Source organism: Diorhabda sublineata, chromosome 8 (assembly GCF_026230105.1).
Source record: "Diorhabda sublineata isolate icDioSubl1.1 chromosome 8, icDioSubl1.1, whole genome shotgun sequence".
In the NCBI taxonomy this organism is placed as follows: Eukaryota; Metazoa; Arthropoda; class Insecta; order Coleoptera; family Chrysomelidae; genus Diorhabda; species Diorhabda sublineata.
Window position 1 is genome coordinate 2,942,023 of NC_079481.1, and position 18,192 is coordinate 2,960,214.

At 29.7% G+C, this 18,192-nt stretch overlaps 3 protein-coding genes across 6 annotated transcripts; all 3 read left to right on the plus strand.

Annotated features, from left to right (window-relative positions):
- Positions 1–113: 113 nt before the first annotated feature.
- On the plus strand, positions 114–3,295 carry LOC130447987 (uncharacterized). Of its 2 annotated transcripts, none has more exons than XM_056785089.1 (4): positions 114–225; positions 504–576; positions 629–757; positions 1,610–3,295. In XM_056785089.1, the coding sequence occupies exon 4, from the start codon at positions 1,613–1,615 to the stop codon at positions 3,173–3,175; it is 1,563 nt and encodes a 520-aa protein (XP_056641067.1). In that variant the 5' UTR covers positions 114–225; positions 504–576; positions 629–757; positions 1,610–1,612; the 3' UTR covers positions 3,176–3,295. The 2 variants fall into 2 exon arrangements, with proteins under 2 accessions (XP_056641067.1, XP_056641068.1); XM_056785090.1 differs by having other exon boundaries at positions 153–225; positions 629–776.
- Positions 3,296–4,509: 1,214 nt separating this feature from the next.
- On the plus strand, positions 4,510–8,888 carry LOC130447986 (zinc finger protein OZF-like). Its single transcript, XM_056785088.1, has 2 exons — positions 4,510–4,967; positions 6,886–8,888. The coding sequence occupies exons 1-2, from the start codon at positions 4,670–4,672 to the stop codon at positions 8,268–8,270; spliced, it is 1,683 nt and encodes a 560-aa protein (XP_056641066.1). The 5' UTR covers positions 4,510–4,669; the 3' UTR covers positions 8,271–8,888.
- A 137-nt stretch (positions 8,889–9,025) lies between these two features.
- On the plus strand, positions 9,026–14,488 carry LOC130447985 (zinc finger protein 260-like). 3 transcript variants are annotated; one of them, XM_056785087.1, is made up of 4 exons: positions 9,026–9,242; positions 9,310–9,336; positions 9,390–11,296; positions 12,323–14,488. In XM_056785087.1, the coding sequence occupies exons 3-4, from the start codon at positions 11,002–11,004 to the stop codon at positions 14,311–14,313; spliced, it is 2,286 nt and encodes a 761-aa protein (XP_056641065.1). In that variant the 5' UTR covers positions 9,026–9,242; positions 9,310–9,336; positions 9,390–11,001; the 3' UTR covers positions 14,314–14,488. The 3 variants fall into 3 exon arrangements, with proteins under 3 accessions (XP_056641065.1, XP_056641064.1, XP_056641063.1); XM_056785086.1 differs by lacking the exon at positions 9,310–9,336; XM_056785085.1 differs by having other exon boundaries at positions 9,026–11,296.
- Positions 14,489–18,192: the final 3,704 nt, after the last annotated feature.

Consider the following 18,192-nt stretch of genomic DNA (forward strand, 5'->3'; position numbering starts at 1 on the left):
GAGTATTTTTTGTATTATTTTCTCTATTTAAATATTAAAAATACACATTTTGCATCAAACGTACGAATAAAGGGAATAAATATTTCAAAGCAGCTTCTGAATTCTATAATTTTGAAATTCGCGCTTTGGTGGACAGTTGACATATGTTAATTTTTATTACAAAACTGTCAAAAGATTTGCTGTAAATAATAATAATAGCATTATAAATATACTGCAAGTTAAAATGTAAATATTTTTAAGTAATTATTGTATCAGAATAGTATTTTGAGTTAATGATCTATATAGTATGCGAAATAGAGATGTATATAATTTTACATCACACAATTCTTTGTTTAATCCAAAAAAAATAGAACGCCATTTGCCTTTGAATAACATTAACAACAACTTTCATTACAATCATTTAGTAAAAATTGTTCAAATAGAATGAAATTCTACAGGCTCAGAATATTAAATAATCTTTTAAAGTTACTCTAAACACACATCTCATTAAATTTATTTCTCAGATATATTCTACAAGATATATGATTTAATCCTTCAAGCATGGACATAGCGTCAACTATTGTTGTTTAAGAAATGGTAAGTTGAAATATTTCTTTAAATACATTGTTTAGTATCGAAAATGTTTCAGGAAAACCGAAAGTAAACAACAAACAAAATCTGTGGTAACTGTATTGAAACTACAGTAAATGGGATTTGGATAGAGATACTTACCAATTTCAAGATCTATTTCTTATCACGAAATTAAAAACTAGCTACAGTGAGTACTTTAAAGTTAGGTTAAGTATTATTTGTCTATAAAAAATGACAATATATTATTCACATTTATCTAGTCATAACATATTCACCACTACATTAACCTTTTCACTGCTATTATCTCTTTATCAATAATTTATAGAGCTTATAGTGTGTCAAAAAATAAAGGTACTTCTGAATGTATATGTAAAGTTTAAACTAAACAATGTTTTATTGCAAATTTGAGAAATCATGAAATTGAATCAGTATTGGTCTTCTCATTATTATTTTCCTTGTTCCCTGTATTTGATAACTATTATCATGTAATCAGGCATACAGTCTTCTTTTTTTGAAATGATACATTTTTTGTAATGTAGTTTTGGTATTTGGTGATAATTCTGCAAATTTATTTTTTTTACCACCCTTCTTAGGCTAACTTTAGAACTGAATTGAACTAGTTTTATTACTATGTTGAAGTGGATACTTTTTGATGAAAAAATAATAATAGTAGATGCACCAAAACTATTAAAACAGACAATTCTTTTTATATGGAAATACAATTGAATTAATGAACAACTATGGATTATATAATTGAACTTGTTAAAGTGGTAAATTTATTTATATATTATTTTACCATATTGAAGCAATACCATTAACACATAAAATGCGGTGTGGGGTCAATTGACTCTGTGTCTATCTTTGCAATAGTGCTGAGACTGTGAGAGGTTTGGTGTAACTCGGTTTGGTGTTCCGATTTCGTGATTCAAAATTATGGTCACTTTACGATTGACCCCGTGACGCACTTGTGGATAATTACGTGTTAAGATGTTATTAAAAAAACTTATTCATTTTAATATTTTTTGTATTTAATTTACAGATAATGCCAAGACATAGAGATGTGCCGTCTCTAGAGCTACTGAGCCTGAAGAGTATAGGTTGCCTTGTCGTGCAAATGGCGCCTACAATTCTATCTAAAATATCTGTATACAAGGAACCTCAGAAGGTGGTATCTATTCTTCAAAAGAATCTATCATGGTTGAATAATCATTTGTCTTCGCATATTCCTTTTTATCTCTACGATCAAATGGCTATGGAAGTTTTGAAAGCCGTGGAAGCGCTGGTAGAAGAAACAAAGAAATCTTATTATCCTCGTACTTCAATGTCGAGATTTTTAACTGAAATGAATGTAGCTGTGAGTCTAACTGAAGTTGTTGTGAATCATTATTTGAAAAGTGTTGATTTGTCTCGGTGGCCTAAAATAATGAGATATTTGTTATATAAAAAATTACATAAATTAACGGGATTAGAAAATCTGTATATAGGATCTTGCTTAGGTGGTTGGAGAACATCAGAATTCGATAGGTGTTTACTGGATAGTATATCACAAATGAAACATTTAAAATCCCTTTGTTTGTGCTTCGACGGTACAGACTTTACTGTCCAAACTGTAGGTGAAAATTGTCTCCAGATTCAATGTTTAGATCTAACTTCTTCTATCGCAGTGACTGATAGATGTATACCGTTTTTACTGAAATGTGTTAACTTGAAAGAATTGCAATTACATCGAACTTCTGTAACCACGGAAGGATTAGCCCAGCTTATCGTTGGGCTTCCGAAATTGCAAGATTTGGGACGTTGCGATGATTTTGGGAATGTTATCAAACATTTACACCATAAATATCCGAACGAAGGACCTTTTGCACTCAAAAAAATCCAAACTAGAGACATCACCACTGAAAATTTGAGATTATTAGTGTGGATGTTTCCGAAAATTGAGTATGTTAGTTTATTTCACGATGTACAGATATCAGATTTGACTGTTTTAATTTCATTAGACCACCTTAAAGATTTGAAATTATTGTCGTGTGCTTTTTATAGTGATTATTTACAACAATTATTGGAAATCAGAGGTACAAATATAACTAGTCTTCATTTAGAACACGTAGAAGAATTGGACTTCAAAGTTTTAGTTGATATTAGTCAATATTGTCCGAAATTGAAAAACTTGGTATGTTATAATTGCGATTTCCGAAATAGCCCCATACCAAACCAGAAATTTAAAGTACATCCGTTCTTAAATTTGGAACGGATATTTTGGGTAGTCGACAGTGCTGTCAGTCATTTGGAATTCATACTTAATCATGCTTATCACATAAAGTATATCCATTTAGGTTCTTCGAATGGAATTACACATTCTTCTATTGTAAATATACTGACTGTGAATTCAATGAAAAAACTTGAAGAACTGCGAGTTTTATACAGCAGCGATATGAATATGAGGACTGTTGAATTATTGTTAGCCAGTTGTACCAATTTGAAAGTTTTATCTGAATTAGAAAGTTGGCAGGGTATAAATATCAATGAACTGGAAACGTTTAAAAAATACATAATAACGAATAATTTCGATTTAGATATAAGACCAACGTTATCTTTTACTATTTGATTTATTTCTTGAAAAATTTTTGGATTAAGTGAGGGATTTTTCGACAGGTTTGTATTCGAAGATATGACATTCATTGTTTTTATCCAGTATTTGTGCAAATATATTTGTGCAAAAAAAATTGTTGAATTGTTTTATTATCATTATTCTTCTCCTTTTCCCAAAAATTATGCTAGTTTACAAAATTTTACTTTTTGGCTGTTGATGGTTGATAATGTTAATTTTTTGTCAAATCTACTGTTAAGTGTATTTTTTAACACCAGAAAAAGTTATTTGTATGCTTAGGTCGCGAAATACCTTTTTAACGTATTGAAAGAACAGTTATCTTGAGGTAAATGATATGTTTCTATATATATACAAAATATTTGGACAGTTCTTGACAAAACGCCGATACTGATAGCAATATTTCAGTATCTTTCACTCCTCCTGAACTTGCTTTTCATTTTATTACCCGAAAAATCTAAACGGCAGTATGATAAATGTTATGGCGAGTTTAAAGATTGATGTGACAAACAGAATGTTACGATATATCGTAAGAAAGGTGTTTGCACCCCTTTTTCCAAGATTGCGGAAGGGGGACAAGAGTGGTAATCTCACAAACTTGATCTATTGATCTCCCACACATGTCCCAAAAATAAAATTGTGTTCTCTAAAAAATCCACTATTCGGTCTTTGTACATTGTAACATTTCAACGGACTACACTGATGAGAGAGTAAATAAATAAAATAAAGATCCACATGTATATTTGTGTCACACCTGTCCCAATATTTTTAGAAAAAACTGATATTAGTTTATTTAAAAACTATTATTATTAGAAAACACATTTGATAAAATAAGATATACATACATGAAAGTTTTAATTGTATCTCCCATACATTTATACTTGCTAAAAAACCATCTTAAAGGTTAATAAAATGGAAATCAAATATAGCACTATATACTATTTTCTCACAGTAGAACATCAACTCCACCTATGCCATAAGTTTTCTTTCATATTATTTAGGTTGGAGTTAGCTGAGTTATCACTTTGCAAAAAAAAAACAGTTAAAATTACCGTAATTTAAGCATAAAACAGACACAAGTGTTCAAAATTTTGTATATTGCTTAAAAGCTTACTTAAAGATTTACTAAAAAATATTCAGTTTCATCTGAATAGAAATAATAGAAAAAAAACTGACAGTATCAGATCTACTTTCACACTTATCACCGTACCAAATGGCATAGTCAAAAACTTTTTGTTCAAATGAGATGGTGAGATGAAACAATAGTTAGATATATGTGTCCTCCATCAGCCATATTCGTTTTCAAGTGTCAGTTATTTGAACAGGCCTGTTATTATTTCTAAAAAGAAGAAGAATCTATTCCTACGTTTATTCGAGTATATAATCCATAATCTTAGATATAATCTTAGTGTTTATTTCACTAGATTTTAATTAACATCGATTATTCGTTCAAATAACAATAATCTATTATTAATTTCATATAATCCAAACACAATGGATGTGGAGCAACAAGTTATCAAAGACGAAATCGACATTCAAAATGATGTTTTTTGTAATATGGATATTAAACAAGAATTTAGTGACGATGTTGATGAAGCCGCTTTTCAAAATATGAAGACTAATATTGATATAATTAAACAAGAATTACATGACGAATTAAACGAAGCTGAAATATGTGGAGAATCTATAGTTTCAATTGTACCCAAAACAAAGAGAGTTAGCTCTCTTAAGGTTAATATACCCAACATTCGAAACCAATTTAAATACTCTGGAATACGAAATAAAGCAAAAGGTGAGCAGTATTTTTATAAAAATTGCAAGTAATTGATATTGATTGATATTTTATACAAATGGCATCTTATTTTTGTCTTGATACGTGTACCTTGTATTAGGAACTTATTATTTTGGAATAATTAGAAGACATATACTAAAAATGATCTATATTATTAGAACCAAAAGTAATTTCTTACTAATATTTTCAGCAACTTTATAAATTTTCTAACTGACCTACCAAGGTTACAAGAATTCTATCAAGTGTTTAGTTGATATGCATAATACATTTCAAAATTGATTTTGGTTCAAATACACATTAATTGGAAAGTAAATATATACATTTGTTTTTGCTAATAAGATGAGTATTTCTCTGGAATCTTAGAAAAGATATTTCATAGTCATTTTGAATATCAGGCTGTGTTGTTAATTTACAGTGGGTTTTGGGTTTGTAGTTGCAAATAAATTGAGTCCAATCTTGATCAATGTTCGATTTATTGAACAGGATTTCAAAGTGCGTTCAAATAACAATTTCGGAGCACGTTTTTCTTTCGCCTTTCTTTTCGCTTGTGTCACTATTACATGAAACTGTCAAAAGGTACTTATTGCCTACTAATTTTTATTAAAATCAGAATACATTAGAATACATAACTACCAACTTTGACTCTATATAAAACAAAAGTATAGTGTGAAGTTGGATAGGGTCAAGGTTGGGTTGGGTTTGAGTCAGCTGTCAATTGATCAATTCTCAACAGGCTGTTTATATACAGGTTTGATCCAATTGAAGTTCCAGCTATCTACTTGTGATTTCAGCATATCTAATGAAAATTGATTTGGAATGGTTTATAGCAAAATTGTAAATATTTTAGTGGTATAATGGAAGGTATCAATTAAAAATGAATAACTTAAACATAAAAACAGTTAGTAGTTATTACATTAAAATAAGAAAAATTTGCTGTAGGATTAAGTTTCATTTCAACAAAATTGTGTAGTACACATTTATGGAAGGATTAGAATTATACCTTGCCCCTGGGAATTTGAATTGCGTTAGAGCTTTTCTTATCAGTAGATTTAATCACAATGTATAGTCAAGATTATATGAATAATAGAGAAGAAGAAAAAAAAAAAAGAAATGAGTACAGCAATTTTGAATGTAGTAAAAAATTTTCAGAAGGCCGACTAAACTGGAACAGGAATCAGGAGATAAATTGTATCTTATTTTGGTAACAATGAAATAAAGACAAATCAAAATAAAGTGAGGATTTACTGGAAAGAGCCTTCCACTCTGTATCATCAGTGTGATGTCTTCTTCCAATTTTCTTAGTATCCCTTCACATTGCAGGATTATTCATTATATTAACTTGTGTTCATATGATTCAGGAAAAGTTAATCAAACATGTCTATAAATTTAAGTCTCTATATTGAATCTCTGTATGAATTCATTTTAGTCTGTGTCAACTGAACACATAGAAATGTTCTTTGAGACACTTTTAACTTTTTTAAAAAATACTTTATTTACAACAAACGACTTTTCTAGAGAAAATAATAGAGAAATCAATACTTAAACAAAAATAAATTGACCCAATACTTTTGTATAAACAAAATAATATGTAATAATTAAGGGGCCGAATGATAAATATGTAAAATTTAATAACTAGATTAATAATTATTTTAATGAAATGAAATATATAAAGATAATAATAAATATAATAGTAGTAAAAAATTATAAAGGTCCATTGCACTACTCTACTACTCATAGTATGTTCGTAAACTAATGTAACTGATATTTTGATTTATATTGTTTCGAATTAAAAGTCAGAAGTGTATTCTCATAAAATAAAAATGTATATGTAATAAAATAAAATGTTCATATCTAAGATTTTTTATTCTGTAGACAAATTATGGAAATTTCAATAACCCTGTTATATTTTATGTTGCAGGACTTATTAAAAATGGACAACACCTAAATTCAGATTATATTGTTGGGATTATAATCTGTAAATTATGCGGAAATTTATTCATAGAATTGAGAGAATTTGTTTGCCATTTCTATACAAATCATTATGTAAATAAGAAAAAATCACACTGTAAAATGGAGTTGCACCAGAAAAATCTATGTTATAGAAGAATGCAAGTAACTAACTCTGCCATTGCGAGAACTCTTGATGAAGATGTTAAAAATGAAATTGAAATAGTTGAACATGATTTGAAAGAGGAGAAAGACACCAGTTTCACTGATAATTTCAAGTTGAGCTTAGATGATAGTGAGAAATTGGAGAAAAGCGAAGGACGTTTGCTTGCTCATACAAAAGAAAAGCTATTTAAATGTAATATTTGTTTCAAGACTTTCCAAAAAAAAACTCAATTGAATTCACACTCACATAGTCACATAGGTGAAAAAACATTGAAGTGTCACAGTTGCTTGGAATCTTATCCGTGGAAAACTAATTTAATTAATCATGTGTGTATCCACCCAAGAGATAAAACATATAAGTGTAACATTTGCTTAAAAAAATATTCAGGGAAACATTTATTAAATGTGCATTTGCTTACTCACAAAGTACTGAAGCCATTCAAATGTGACATTTGCACAAAAAGTTTTACACATAAAAGTAATTTGAATGAACATTTGCGTTGCCACACTGGAGAAAAACCATTCAAATGCGACACCTGCTTGGAATCTTTTTCATGGAAATCTAATTTAAATAACCATATGCGTATCCACACAGGAGAAAAGCCATTCAAATGTGACATTTGTTTAAAAAAATTTTCATGGAAACATTTATTAAATGTGCACTTGCTTAGTCACACAGGACTAAAGCCTTTCAAATGTGACGTTTGCTCAAAAAGTTTTACACAGAAAAGTAATTTGAAGGAACATTTACGTTGTCACAGTGGAGAAAAACCATTCAAATGCGACATTTGCCTGGAATCTTTTTCATGGAAATCTAATTTAAATAACCATATGCGTATCCACACAGGAGAAAAACCATTCAAATGTGACATTTGCTTAAAAAAGTATTCACGGAAAAATTTATTAAATGTGCATTTGCTTAGTCACACAGGTCTAAAGCCATTTAAATGTGACGTTTGCTCAAAAAGTTTTACACAGAAAAGTAATTTGAAGGAACATTTACGTTGTCACACCGGAGAAAAGCCATTCAAATGCGACACTTGCTTGGAATCTTTTTCATGGAAATCTAATTTAAATAACCATATGCGTATTCACACAGGAGAAAAACCATATAAATGTGACATTTGTTTTAAAAAATATTCGAGGAAAAATTTATTAAATGTACATTTACGTTGCCACACTGGAGAATAACCATTCAAATGCGACATTTGTTTGAAATCTTGCACGGAAAATTAGTTTAATTACACATCTGTGCATCCACATAGGAGGAAAACCATATGAATGTAATATTTGTTTAAAGAATTTCACAAGGAAAAATCAATTGAATATTCATTTGCGTAGTTACACAAATGAAAATACATTCAAATGTGACATTTGTTTGAAAAGTCTCAATTGAATTCACACTCACATATTTACACTGGAGAAAACAGTTCAAATGTGACACTCTTTTCCATGGCAAAATAAATTAACTATGTGCTTATCCACACAGGAGAAAAGCCATATAAAGATAACATTTGTTAGAAAAAAATTCTCAGCTTAGAAGTGAAGCAATTGGTTGCAGTATTGTAATAAATTAAGTCTACCTCTCGCAGCAGTGAAAGTATAATGGTTTATTTTTTTATTTATTATAAGACTTTAAATAGTTACAGTACAGTGAAAATGGATCTTAATGAAGAGCAAATGCTTCTTCTTAATCTTCTGTATAGTGTAGAAAGACAGGAAAGGCGAGAAGAAGAGACAATAGGGAATATACATGTATTTTTTTACATAGCTGTAACTCTGTAAAATAAATATATTCTGTCAAAAAAAGTCAAAATAATTTTTAGAGTATCGGATAAATTTTGCTTGTTATCAACGCCGCAATTTTCCGCAGGCTTTGGAAGACGACAATTGCCACGTCCAGTATTTATTAACTTCAAGTGTGACAATTACTTTATACACATTTTAGGTTATAATATCGATAAAAACCACGAAAAAAATGAAAATACTGTTTTAAGTGTTTGTATTGTACCAGAATATAAAAAATCTATTAGAAGGACACCCGATTAAGTGTTTTTTCAAGTTCCAAGACATGCGAAAATAAGAATGCAATGGTGTAAGGTTATGAGAGGAGATGAAGCATCTTCAAAATCACGTTTGCATTGTTGTGAAGATCATTTTAATGTAAGTATTGCTATTTCTCAATGGCAAACTAAACTGATTAACAAAAGTAATAAAATTTTCATTTAAGGAACCATACATAGGTAGATTTCTTAAGGTACACCTTTTATTTTTCTATCTGGACAATACTAACTGGTGAATTTATTTTAGGTCGAGGAATAAACAGAAAATTATGTACAATATGAGATTATGAAACATTTCTTCATAAATTGATACATGTGTTAATGCAGACAGAATAAACTTTGACAAAGCTGTGCAAGTGGTGTCGCTACTTAGTTATTCGCCCTAGTAGTTTATTCAAATGCAGTCCACTTCTGATAGGTAGGCGACCTATGATTCTAATGCTACTCAAGCATCTCTGAAGACACTGATATTGGTTTCTTGGTTGGTTTCATAACTGTATTATTTTGTTATATAAATAAATCACGTCCAATTAATTAAAATATGTTTATAAAATAAATGAATTTTATATTTGTTTTATTGGAGTAAAATATAATTTATTGTTTATTTAATTTTGTAAATATCTCTTGAACACAAAACATTTTGTATTTTTCCAAAAAATTTTCACACGTTGCTTGTCACAATGCACCTCTATTAAAGTAATTTTTTTATTTGTTTCGTAATTACTATGGGTAACACTAAAGAGGGTATTTGCTTTATTGGAAAAAAATGCATCTTTAGTTACACCTTTGTCGTATTTTTGGGAGCCACTCTTTGGTTGAGCAATGTATTGACTTATAGTTTTTTCTGTTGCAGGACATTTTATTTCAATAGTATATATGCCTCTTTCACGATCTGGGAAAGCATATATGATAGGATTAGTAGAATTTAACTTTTATCTATTTTTTTACTTTCTCTATTTCAATATTTGACAGTGTCTTCCCCTTTTCATAGCCTCTGTATTCCTCAATTTACTAATCCCCAACATGTTCTCCGTTAAGGAGCCGCCTAGAATTTTACAGTGCCCATGCCACAATGAACAGTCATTTTGTTCTAAAGCATGTGGTGCAGCTTCTACACATGCAATATTCATTGAAAACGCTCAAAATATTGGCTCTACTTAAAAGCATTGAATAATGCTTTTTACTTTGCTAAGCTTACTGTAAAATTCCATCAAGTGATTATATCAGTGTTTAGAATAACGTTACACTTCAAGTATCCTCCGCTTCTATTTTAATTTCATGCAAGTACCAATCGGTGATAACTTGGATTATTTCTATTAACATTAAACACTTGTTATTTTGAATATTTTAATCCTTTAACCTCAGTCAATGTAAAATCTTGATTACATGTAAAATTTGCAGTCCTTATTAATGCATCTACTTTTGGTAAATTGTCTGATTGTGCTATTATAAGAACACTTTCATCGTTCGTAAATGGTTATTGATAATATATTTTCGTTCCAAACACAAACAACACTTTGGACCTCGATAAATCCAAGACGTGGCTTTTGATGTCACGACACTTTTACACTCGACTAATTCGAATCACATCAAATAACCTCAAATACAACAATCAACAAATGCTCCATTGCTCTCTGCACTATATCGTTTTTTGTATCCGATCGAATTAATTCTATACACTCATGAACTGGCCTGCATTGGTCAGTTCAGTGCAGCTACCAATAACAAACCTATGATGATATCGAAAAGGAAGAAGCAATTAACCATACTTTCATTTCACTAGATTTTAAGCTTTGTATTTAGTTAGTATGTTCAAACAACATTTTTTTTAGTTATTAATATGATATAATCCAGATAGAATGAGTGTGTGGCAACAAGTTGTCAAAGAAGATATGGATATTCAAAATGATGTTTGTTGGAGTATGAATATTAAACAAGAATTAAGTGATGATTTCGCTGAAATTGCTTTTAAAAATGTGAATGATATTGATATAATTAAAGAAGAATTACTTGACGAACTAAATAAAGCTGAAATACATGAAGAATCTATAGTTGCAATTGTGCCCACAACAAAGAATATTAGCACTCATAAGGTTAATATAACCAATATACGAAACAAATTCAAATATTCTGGTAGACGACATAAAGCAAAAGGTGAGTTTATTCCAGTAGTTTCATATGCCAAGTATCTTCGGTCTTTGGAGTTTCATTGAAAATGGTTTGAATACATTGGCTTTTTAAATACAGGTTTTATTCAATTGAATTTTTAGCTATTTTGTGATTTCAGCTTATATAAAAAATTTATTTGTAATTGGCAGAGCCAAATTGTGAATATTATAATGGTACAATAAAAGGTATCAAATGAAAATGAATATTTTAAATATAAAAACAGTTAATAGTTATAACATTAAAATAAAAAAACATTTGCTATATGATAAACAGCACTGCAAGAGCTTTGCCTCTGAGAATTTTATTTGGGTGGGGGCTTTTCTTATAGGAATATTAAAGCACAATGGGTGGTTAAGATTATATGACTGACACAGAAAATAACAAATTAGTCAACAGTCTTGAATGTAGTATAAAATGGTCAGAAGGCCAGCTCAACTGAAACAGGATTCAGGAGATAAATTGAATCTTCTATGGTAATGATGAAATAAATACAGACAGATCAAAATAATGTGATAATCGAGATTGAAGACCTATGAAAAAGTCTTCACGATTTTTTTTATAATACTGTGGTGTGCTTAAACTTTTTTTTCAGGAAAGTAGATACTCAATAATAATAATACGAAGTCGATGGTCATACAAGGATATTGTTCTTTGTTTGATCCTTTTTATCTATATCTCCAGACTTCTTGCTTTTTTCGTAGTATCTCCCAACATGGCAGGATTATTGATTATAACTACTTGTGTTCACATGATTTAGGGAGATGTAGTTGTACATTTCTTGATTAATTTAAGATTCTCTATTGAATCTCTTTATGAATCTGTTGTTACCTGTGTCAAATCATACATATATTGTTATTTTGCTGTATCTTACTTCCAGTTATCATTTAGAAATAACCATTTTATTGTAGACAGCAAAATGAAGTGACAGTGTATAAACAAAATAAATATGTAATATGTAAAGATGTCTTGTCTCTAAAACTATAAATCACCCAGCTATATTTTTTGTTGCAGGACTACAAAAATATACACATCTGAATCTAGATATTATTGCTGGGATTATCATCTGTAGATACTGCGGAAATTTATATACAAAATTAAGAGAATTCATTCGTCATTTTTACACAAATCATTGTATGAATAGAAAGAAAGTACAATCTAAAAGGAGGTTGCACCAGAAAAATCTATGTTACAGAAGAATACAAGAAACTAACTCTGCCATTGCGAGAACTTTTCATAAAGATGTTAAAAATGAATTAGAAATAGTTGAACATGATATGAAAAAGGAGAAAGATACCAGTTTCACTGATAATTTCGAGTTGAATTTGGATGAAGTTAGTAAGAAATTGAAGAAAAGTGATTCAAAGGATTTTTTGCTTGCTCACAAAAAAGAAAAGTCATTCAAATGTAATCTTTGTTTAAAGACATTCCCACAGAAAACTCAATTAGACTCACACTCAAGTATTCATATGGGAGAAAAAATATTGAAGTGTCACAGTTGCTCGGAATTATTTCCATGGAAAACTAATTTAATTAACCATCTGTGTATTCACACAGGAGAAAAGCCATATAAATGTGACATTTGCTTAAAAACTTTTTCACATAATTTTCTATTAAAAAGACATTTGCTTAGTCACTCAGGAGTTAAGCCATTTAAATGTGATGTTTGTTCAAAATCTTATACAAGGAAAAGTCATTTGATGGAACATTTACCTATTCATACAGGAGAAAAGCCATATGAATGTAAAGTTTGTTTTAAAAATTTTTCAAGGAAATATCAATTCAATATTCATTTGCGCAGACACACAAGAGAAAATACATTCAAATGTGATATTTGTTTGAAAGATTTCCCACAGAAATCTCAATTGAAATCACACTCACGTATTCACACTGGAGAAAAACCATTTAAGTGTGACACTTGCTTGGCAACTTTTTCATGGAAAGGTAATTTAATTTCTCATATGCGTACCCACACAGGAGAAAAACCATATAAATGTAAGATTTGTTTAAGAAAATTTTCACGAGAATATGTATTGAATGGACATTTGCTTAGTCACACAGGTGAAAAACCATTCAAATGTTACATTTGCACAAAAAGTTTCACACAAAAAAAATGTTTGAAGGAACATTTACTTACTCATACAGAAGAAAAACCATTTAAATGTGACATTTGCTCAAAAACTTTTTTAAAGAAATATTATTTGAATGAACATTTACGTGTTCACGCAGGAGAAAAACCATTTAAATGTGAGATTTGTTTAGGAAAATTTTCTAGGAAATATAATTTGAATTTACATTTACGAAGACACAAGAATGAAATGCCATTCAAGTGTGACACTTGCTTGAAATCTTTTGTACGGAAAATAAGCTTAATTGAACATCTACAGACTCATACAGGAGAAAAACCATATGAATGTAACATTTGTTCAAAAAATTTTTCACGGAAATATCAATTGAATCTGCATATGCGTAGTCACACAAAAGAAAAACCATTCAAATGTGACATTTGTTTGAAAAATTTTTCTTATAAAAATAACCTCAGTAAACATTTACATATTCATAATGGAGTAAAGCCATTTAAATGCGATATTTGTTTGAAAACTTTTTCACAGAAGAACAATTTGAATATACATTTGCGTAGTCACTCTGGAGTAAAACCATTCAAATGTGACATTTGTTTGAAAACTTTTTCGCAAAAACATAATTGGAATATACATTTACAAAATCATAAAGAAAAGCCATTCCATTGTGAAGTTTGCTCAAAAAATTTTTCTGATAAAAATAATCTCAATATACATTCATGTATCCATAAAGGTGTAAAGCCATTTAAATGTGAAGTTTGCTCAAAATCTTTTTCACAGAAAAATAATTTGAATAGACATTTGCGTTGTCACACAGGGGAAAAGCCATTCAAATGTGAAATTTGTTCCAAAACTTTTTCACAAAAACATAATTGGAATATACATTTACAAAATCACAAGAAAGAAAAGCTATTCAAATGTTAAAACTTGTTTACAATTTTTTTCATGGAAAAATTATTTAATTACACATCTGTCCAGTGACCCAAGAGGAAAGCCATTAAAATGAGAAAAAATGTATATTTGATAATTCATTTGTACAGTTTGCCAGTTTTTTACAAACATTTTATTGTGATTAACAAATAAATTTTTATTTAAAATATGATAGTTGTTTTAATCACAAAATAAATGATTTATTTTTCATTACTATAATAAATAATACTCAATAAGAAAATAAATATTTTTTGGTGATAACAAAACAACACAGTTGAAATGATGATGACACTTTGGAAGATATCAATAATTTAACAATAAATAATGAGAAATTGATTGTTAATGATGATGTTGCTTCAAATATTGAGAATGACATTAATTTAGATTTAGCTGAAATTAAGCAAGTAGTGATTTTTAATGTTGGAATATCACAAGAAGTGTTTGATATACAATTAGCACATTATGAAGAAGGGAACACACACAGATATCGGTCTCAATTCATTTGAGCTGCAAAGGGAATTATCTTGAACGAAAATGTGTTTGTTGAATTATTTGTTACTAATCTTGAACTGAGCCCAATTATGTTATCATGAAAAAAAAAAAAACATTAAAATTACGATAGGGTGTTTGAACTTATTTTTGAATTTCGAAACTAAATTTATAACCTTTCAGTACCTTTATAAGTTTCAGCTAATTTTTCAATTGAAATTGATTGCATTATCTTCTGTTGGTTTTATGCATTATTTATTTTGTCAAAATAAAACTAATCTGTTAATGTAACACCACGTGTATTTGTGCATATTAGAATCAGTGTTGCCACAATTTAAAAGCTGAATGTAAAAATTGAACTAGAAAATGTACTAGATTGTACCAACTTTAAACAAATTTAATAAAATTATAGAAAGATGTATAAACATAAGTTAATTTATTATTATTAATAATAATAATTTCTATCTGAATAAAAAAATTCCGCCTCTGGTATAGTACGTGCTCCCAGTTGGAGAAATTGGGAGAAAACGAACTCAGGGAAAATGTATTAGAAAAAAGGAGAAATGTACTAGCGTATAAAATACACTAAAATGTACTAAAATTGTACAATTGTACTAGCTCTGGCAACACTGATTATAATCGTCTTTTCTCAAATCCAAAACTGGCCTCAACCCCCATGCCTGTTGAGCCAATTAATTGTATCTTTTAATTGCCTCGAAAATGACTTTATATACATTGTCGGGATTATGGATATGGTAAACGTGTATATACACTTTATTTATCAATTCTTTATTAATAAATTAGTACAACTACACAAAAAACCTAATATTACTAATATCACTTCCGGTTTTTCAATAAAATCTTTTTAATTGCGTATGATACATTCGATTATATTATATTTCAAATCGTAAGTCATGTTCATCAGCTATTTTTTGCTAATCAATAAAATTTAATATATTCAAGTTTTCGAAAAGCTTGTGTTTACTTAAAACTGTAAGTTCCTTCATAAAATATGTGTCAGCAATAAATCAAAACAACATTTTTGCTAACTACTTCTCGAATTACTTACACCGACTTACTTTTATCTCCAGGTATTGGCTCTTTTTTGCAGAGAACACAGTAGCAAGGCATATTCGACAACAAATGTTTAATAATATTTATCACATTATTTACATTGGGCAAATATAATATTTATTTACAGACAAACAGTGTTTAAATAGGGACCGTTAGCGTCAGATCAGGACCTAATGGTTAAGTTTGAATTTCTGGAACTGTTGATGGTATTCATACTGAATCCACTGTTTACATCAACAATCACAACTACACTATCTGACGCGTGCTTCCATAACCAAGTTATCGTCTTCAGAGACTCAAGGTAAACAGTTTACCTCCCAGCGAACCAGAACGATGATCGAATCCGTCAAATAAGTTATGTGCGACTCCTAGGACAACATAAACTGTGCAAGGAGGTTAGCACCAGACAATTCTAGTTGTAGACAGTATACATCTAGGTATCTTGAAGGAATTGAGAACTTCAATTTGATTTGAAAATTCTAACCGTATTAATATTGCCCTACACTTGTGACTGAACCTGGAATGAATAGCTTGAAAATTTTTGTTTGGGGTTCTAGGTCGTCCATATAAAAATCATGTTTAGTAATTTGCGAGAATCTCAGATTTTCATTTTCTATTTTAGTGCTAAATATATTCAAAACCATAGTAGCTAGAAATCAACTGCCAGTCAATCCGTAAATGATAGCATTCAGCTCATAATGCATTATACTTTTTAAAACTTGACTTAAGTAAGCTAAGCCCAGAACTCGTAAGGCTGCTTCCGTTGAAGACTACTCAAACTTTAGTTGTCTTGCTAGTGGTTTTTAGTCGAATTTTTCAAAGACAGGTAGGCATGACTAGAAGAAAAATGGGGGCCACATCATTTCTCCCATGTTTTGAGACCTCCTGAACACGATTATGATGGTTTTTCGAATGTCTAGTTTATCTATATATATATATATATATATATATATATATATATATATATATATATATATATATATATATATATATATATATATATATATATATATATAATAAAACTAAGTCGATAAAATGTGCGTGCCGATAAAACTTAAAAAGGAGTCCCGACACGATAAAGGGACTTATGTGGTGTGATAGCCCTTTATCCCTCCTGGAACAAGAAAGTTCCCGTTTTAATCTAAAGGGCATGTTTTAAGGGACTTTCCGACCCTTCAACTTGGAAATTAAGTCCAGTGGCGCCATCTGTTATCGAATATTTGAACTTCGTTCAAGACAACTCCAATAGTCATAGTGTATAGTCTCTATAGTTGCGAGCCATTGTAGCATGTGTAGTAGTGGCGCGAAATTTAAAATTCCAATTTCAATAAAATCTTAAATTTCATTTGTTACTATAATAAAGTTGTTAAATTTTGTGTATTTATACGTGATTATTTAACGTATATTTTGGAGTTAAAGCGACATAATTTTAGTTATCCAAATTAGTTCTCAAAATATTTAAAAATTTAGGTTTTTAAATTTCGCGCCTTTACTACATACGCTACCGCTACAGAAGCTAGAAAGTTCCCGTTTTAATCTAAAGGGCGTGTTTCTAAAGATATAAGAAACTTTCCAACCCTACAACTTGGAAATTAAGTATAGTGGCGCCATCTGTTATCGAATATTTGAACTTCATTCAGGACAACGATTGTTTGGGTTGCATTTCCAAAAGCGTTGCGAGCAATTGTAGCATGTGTAGTAGTGGCGCGAAATTTAAAATTCCAATTTCAATAAAGTCTTAAATTTAATTTGTTGCTATAATAAAACTGACCAAACGACCGGCCTCATTGAACTTAATAGTGATTTCTGTAATATAGCCACTACTGAAGACGAACTAATCGACAAAATTTATCCAAATATTATTCAGAACTATACTAATGCAGAGTGGTTATTTCAAAGAGCAATTTTGGCCACTAAAAATAATATTGTTGACGATATCAATTTTAATATTCTAAAGAAAATACCTGGTGAAGAGAAAATATATAAATCGATCGACACGATGGTATCCATTGAAGAAAGTGTCAACTTCCCCACTGAATTTCTAAACTCTTTACAAGTACCAGGAATGCCATTACACTGCCTTCGTCTGAAAATTGAAACTCCAATCATACTACTCAGAAATCTCAACTCCCCAAAATTATGTAATGGAACTAGAATGATCGTAAAACAGCTATCGAATAATATCATTGAAGCTGAACTTATTTCTGGAAAGACCAAAGGACAGACAGTATTTATACCTAGAATACCTCTGATCTCTTCGGAATTGCCATTTCAATTTAAAAGACTGCAGTTTCCAATAAAATTAGCCTT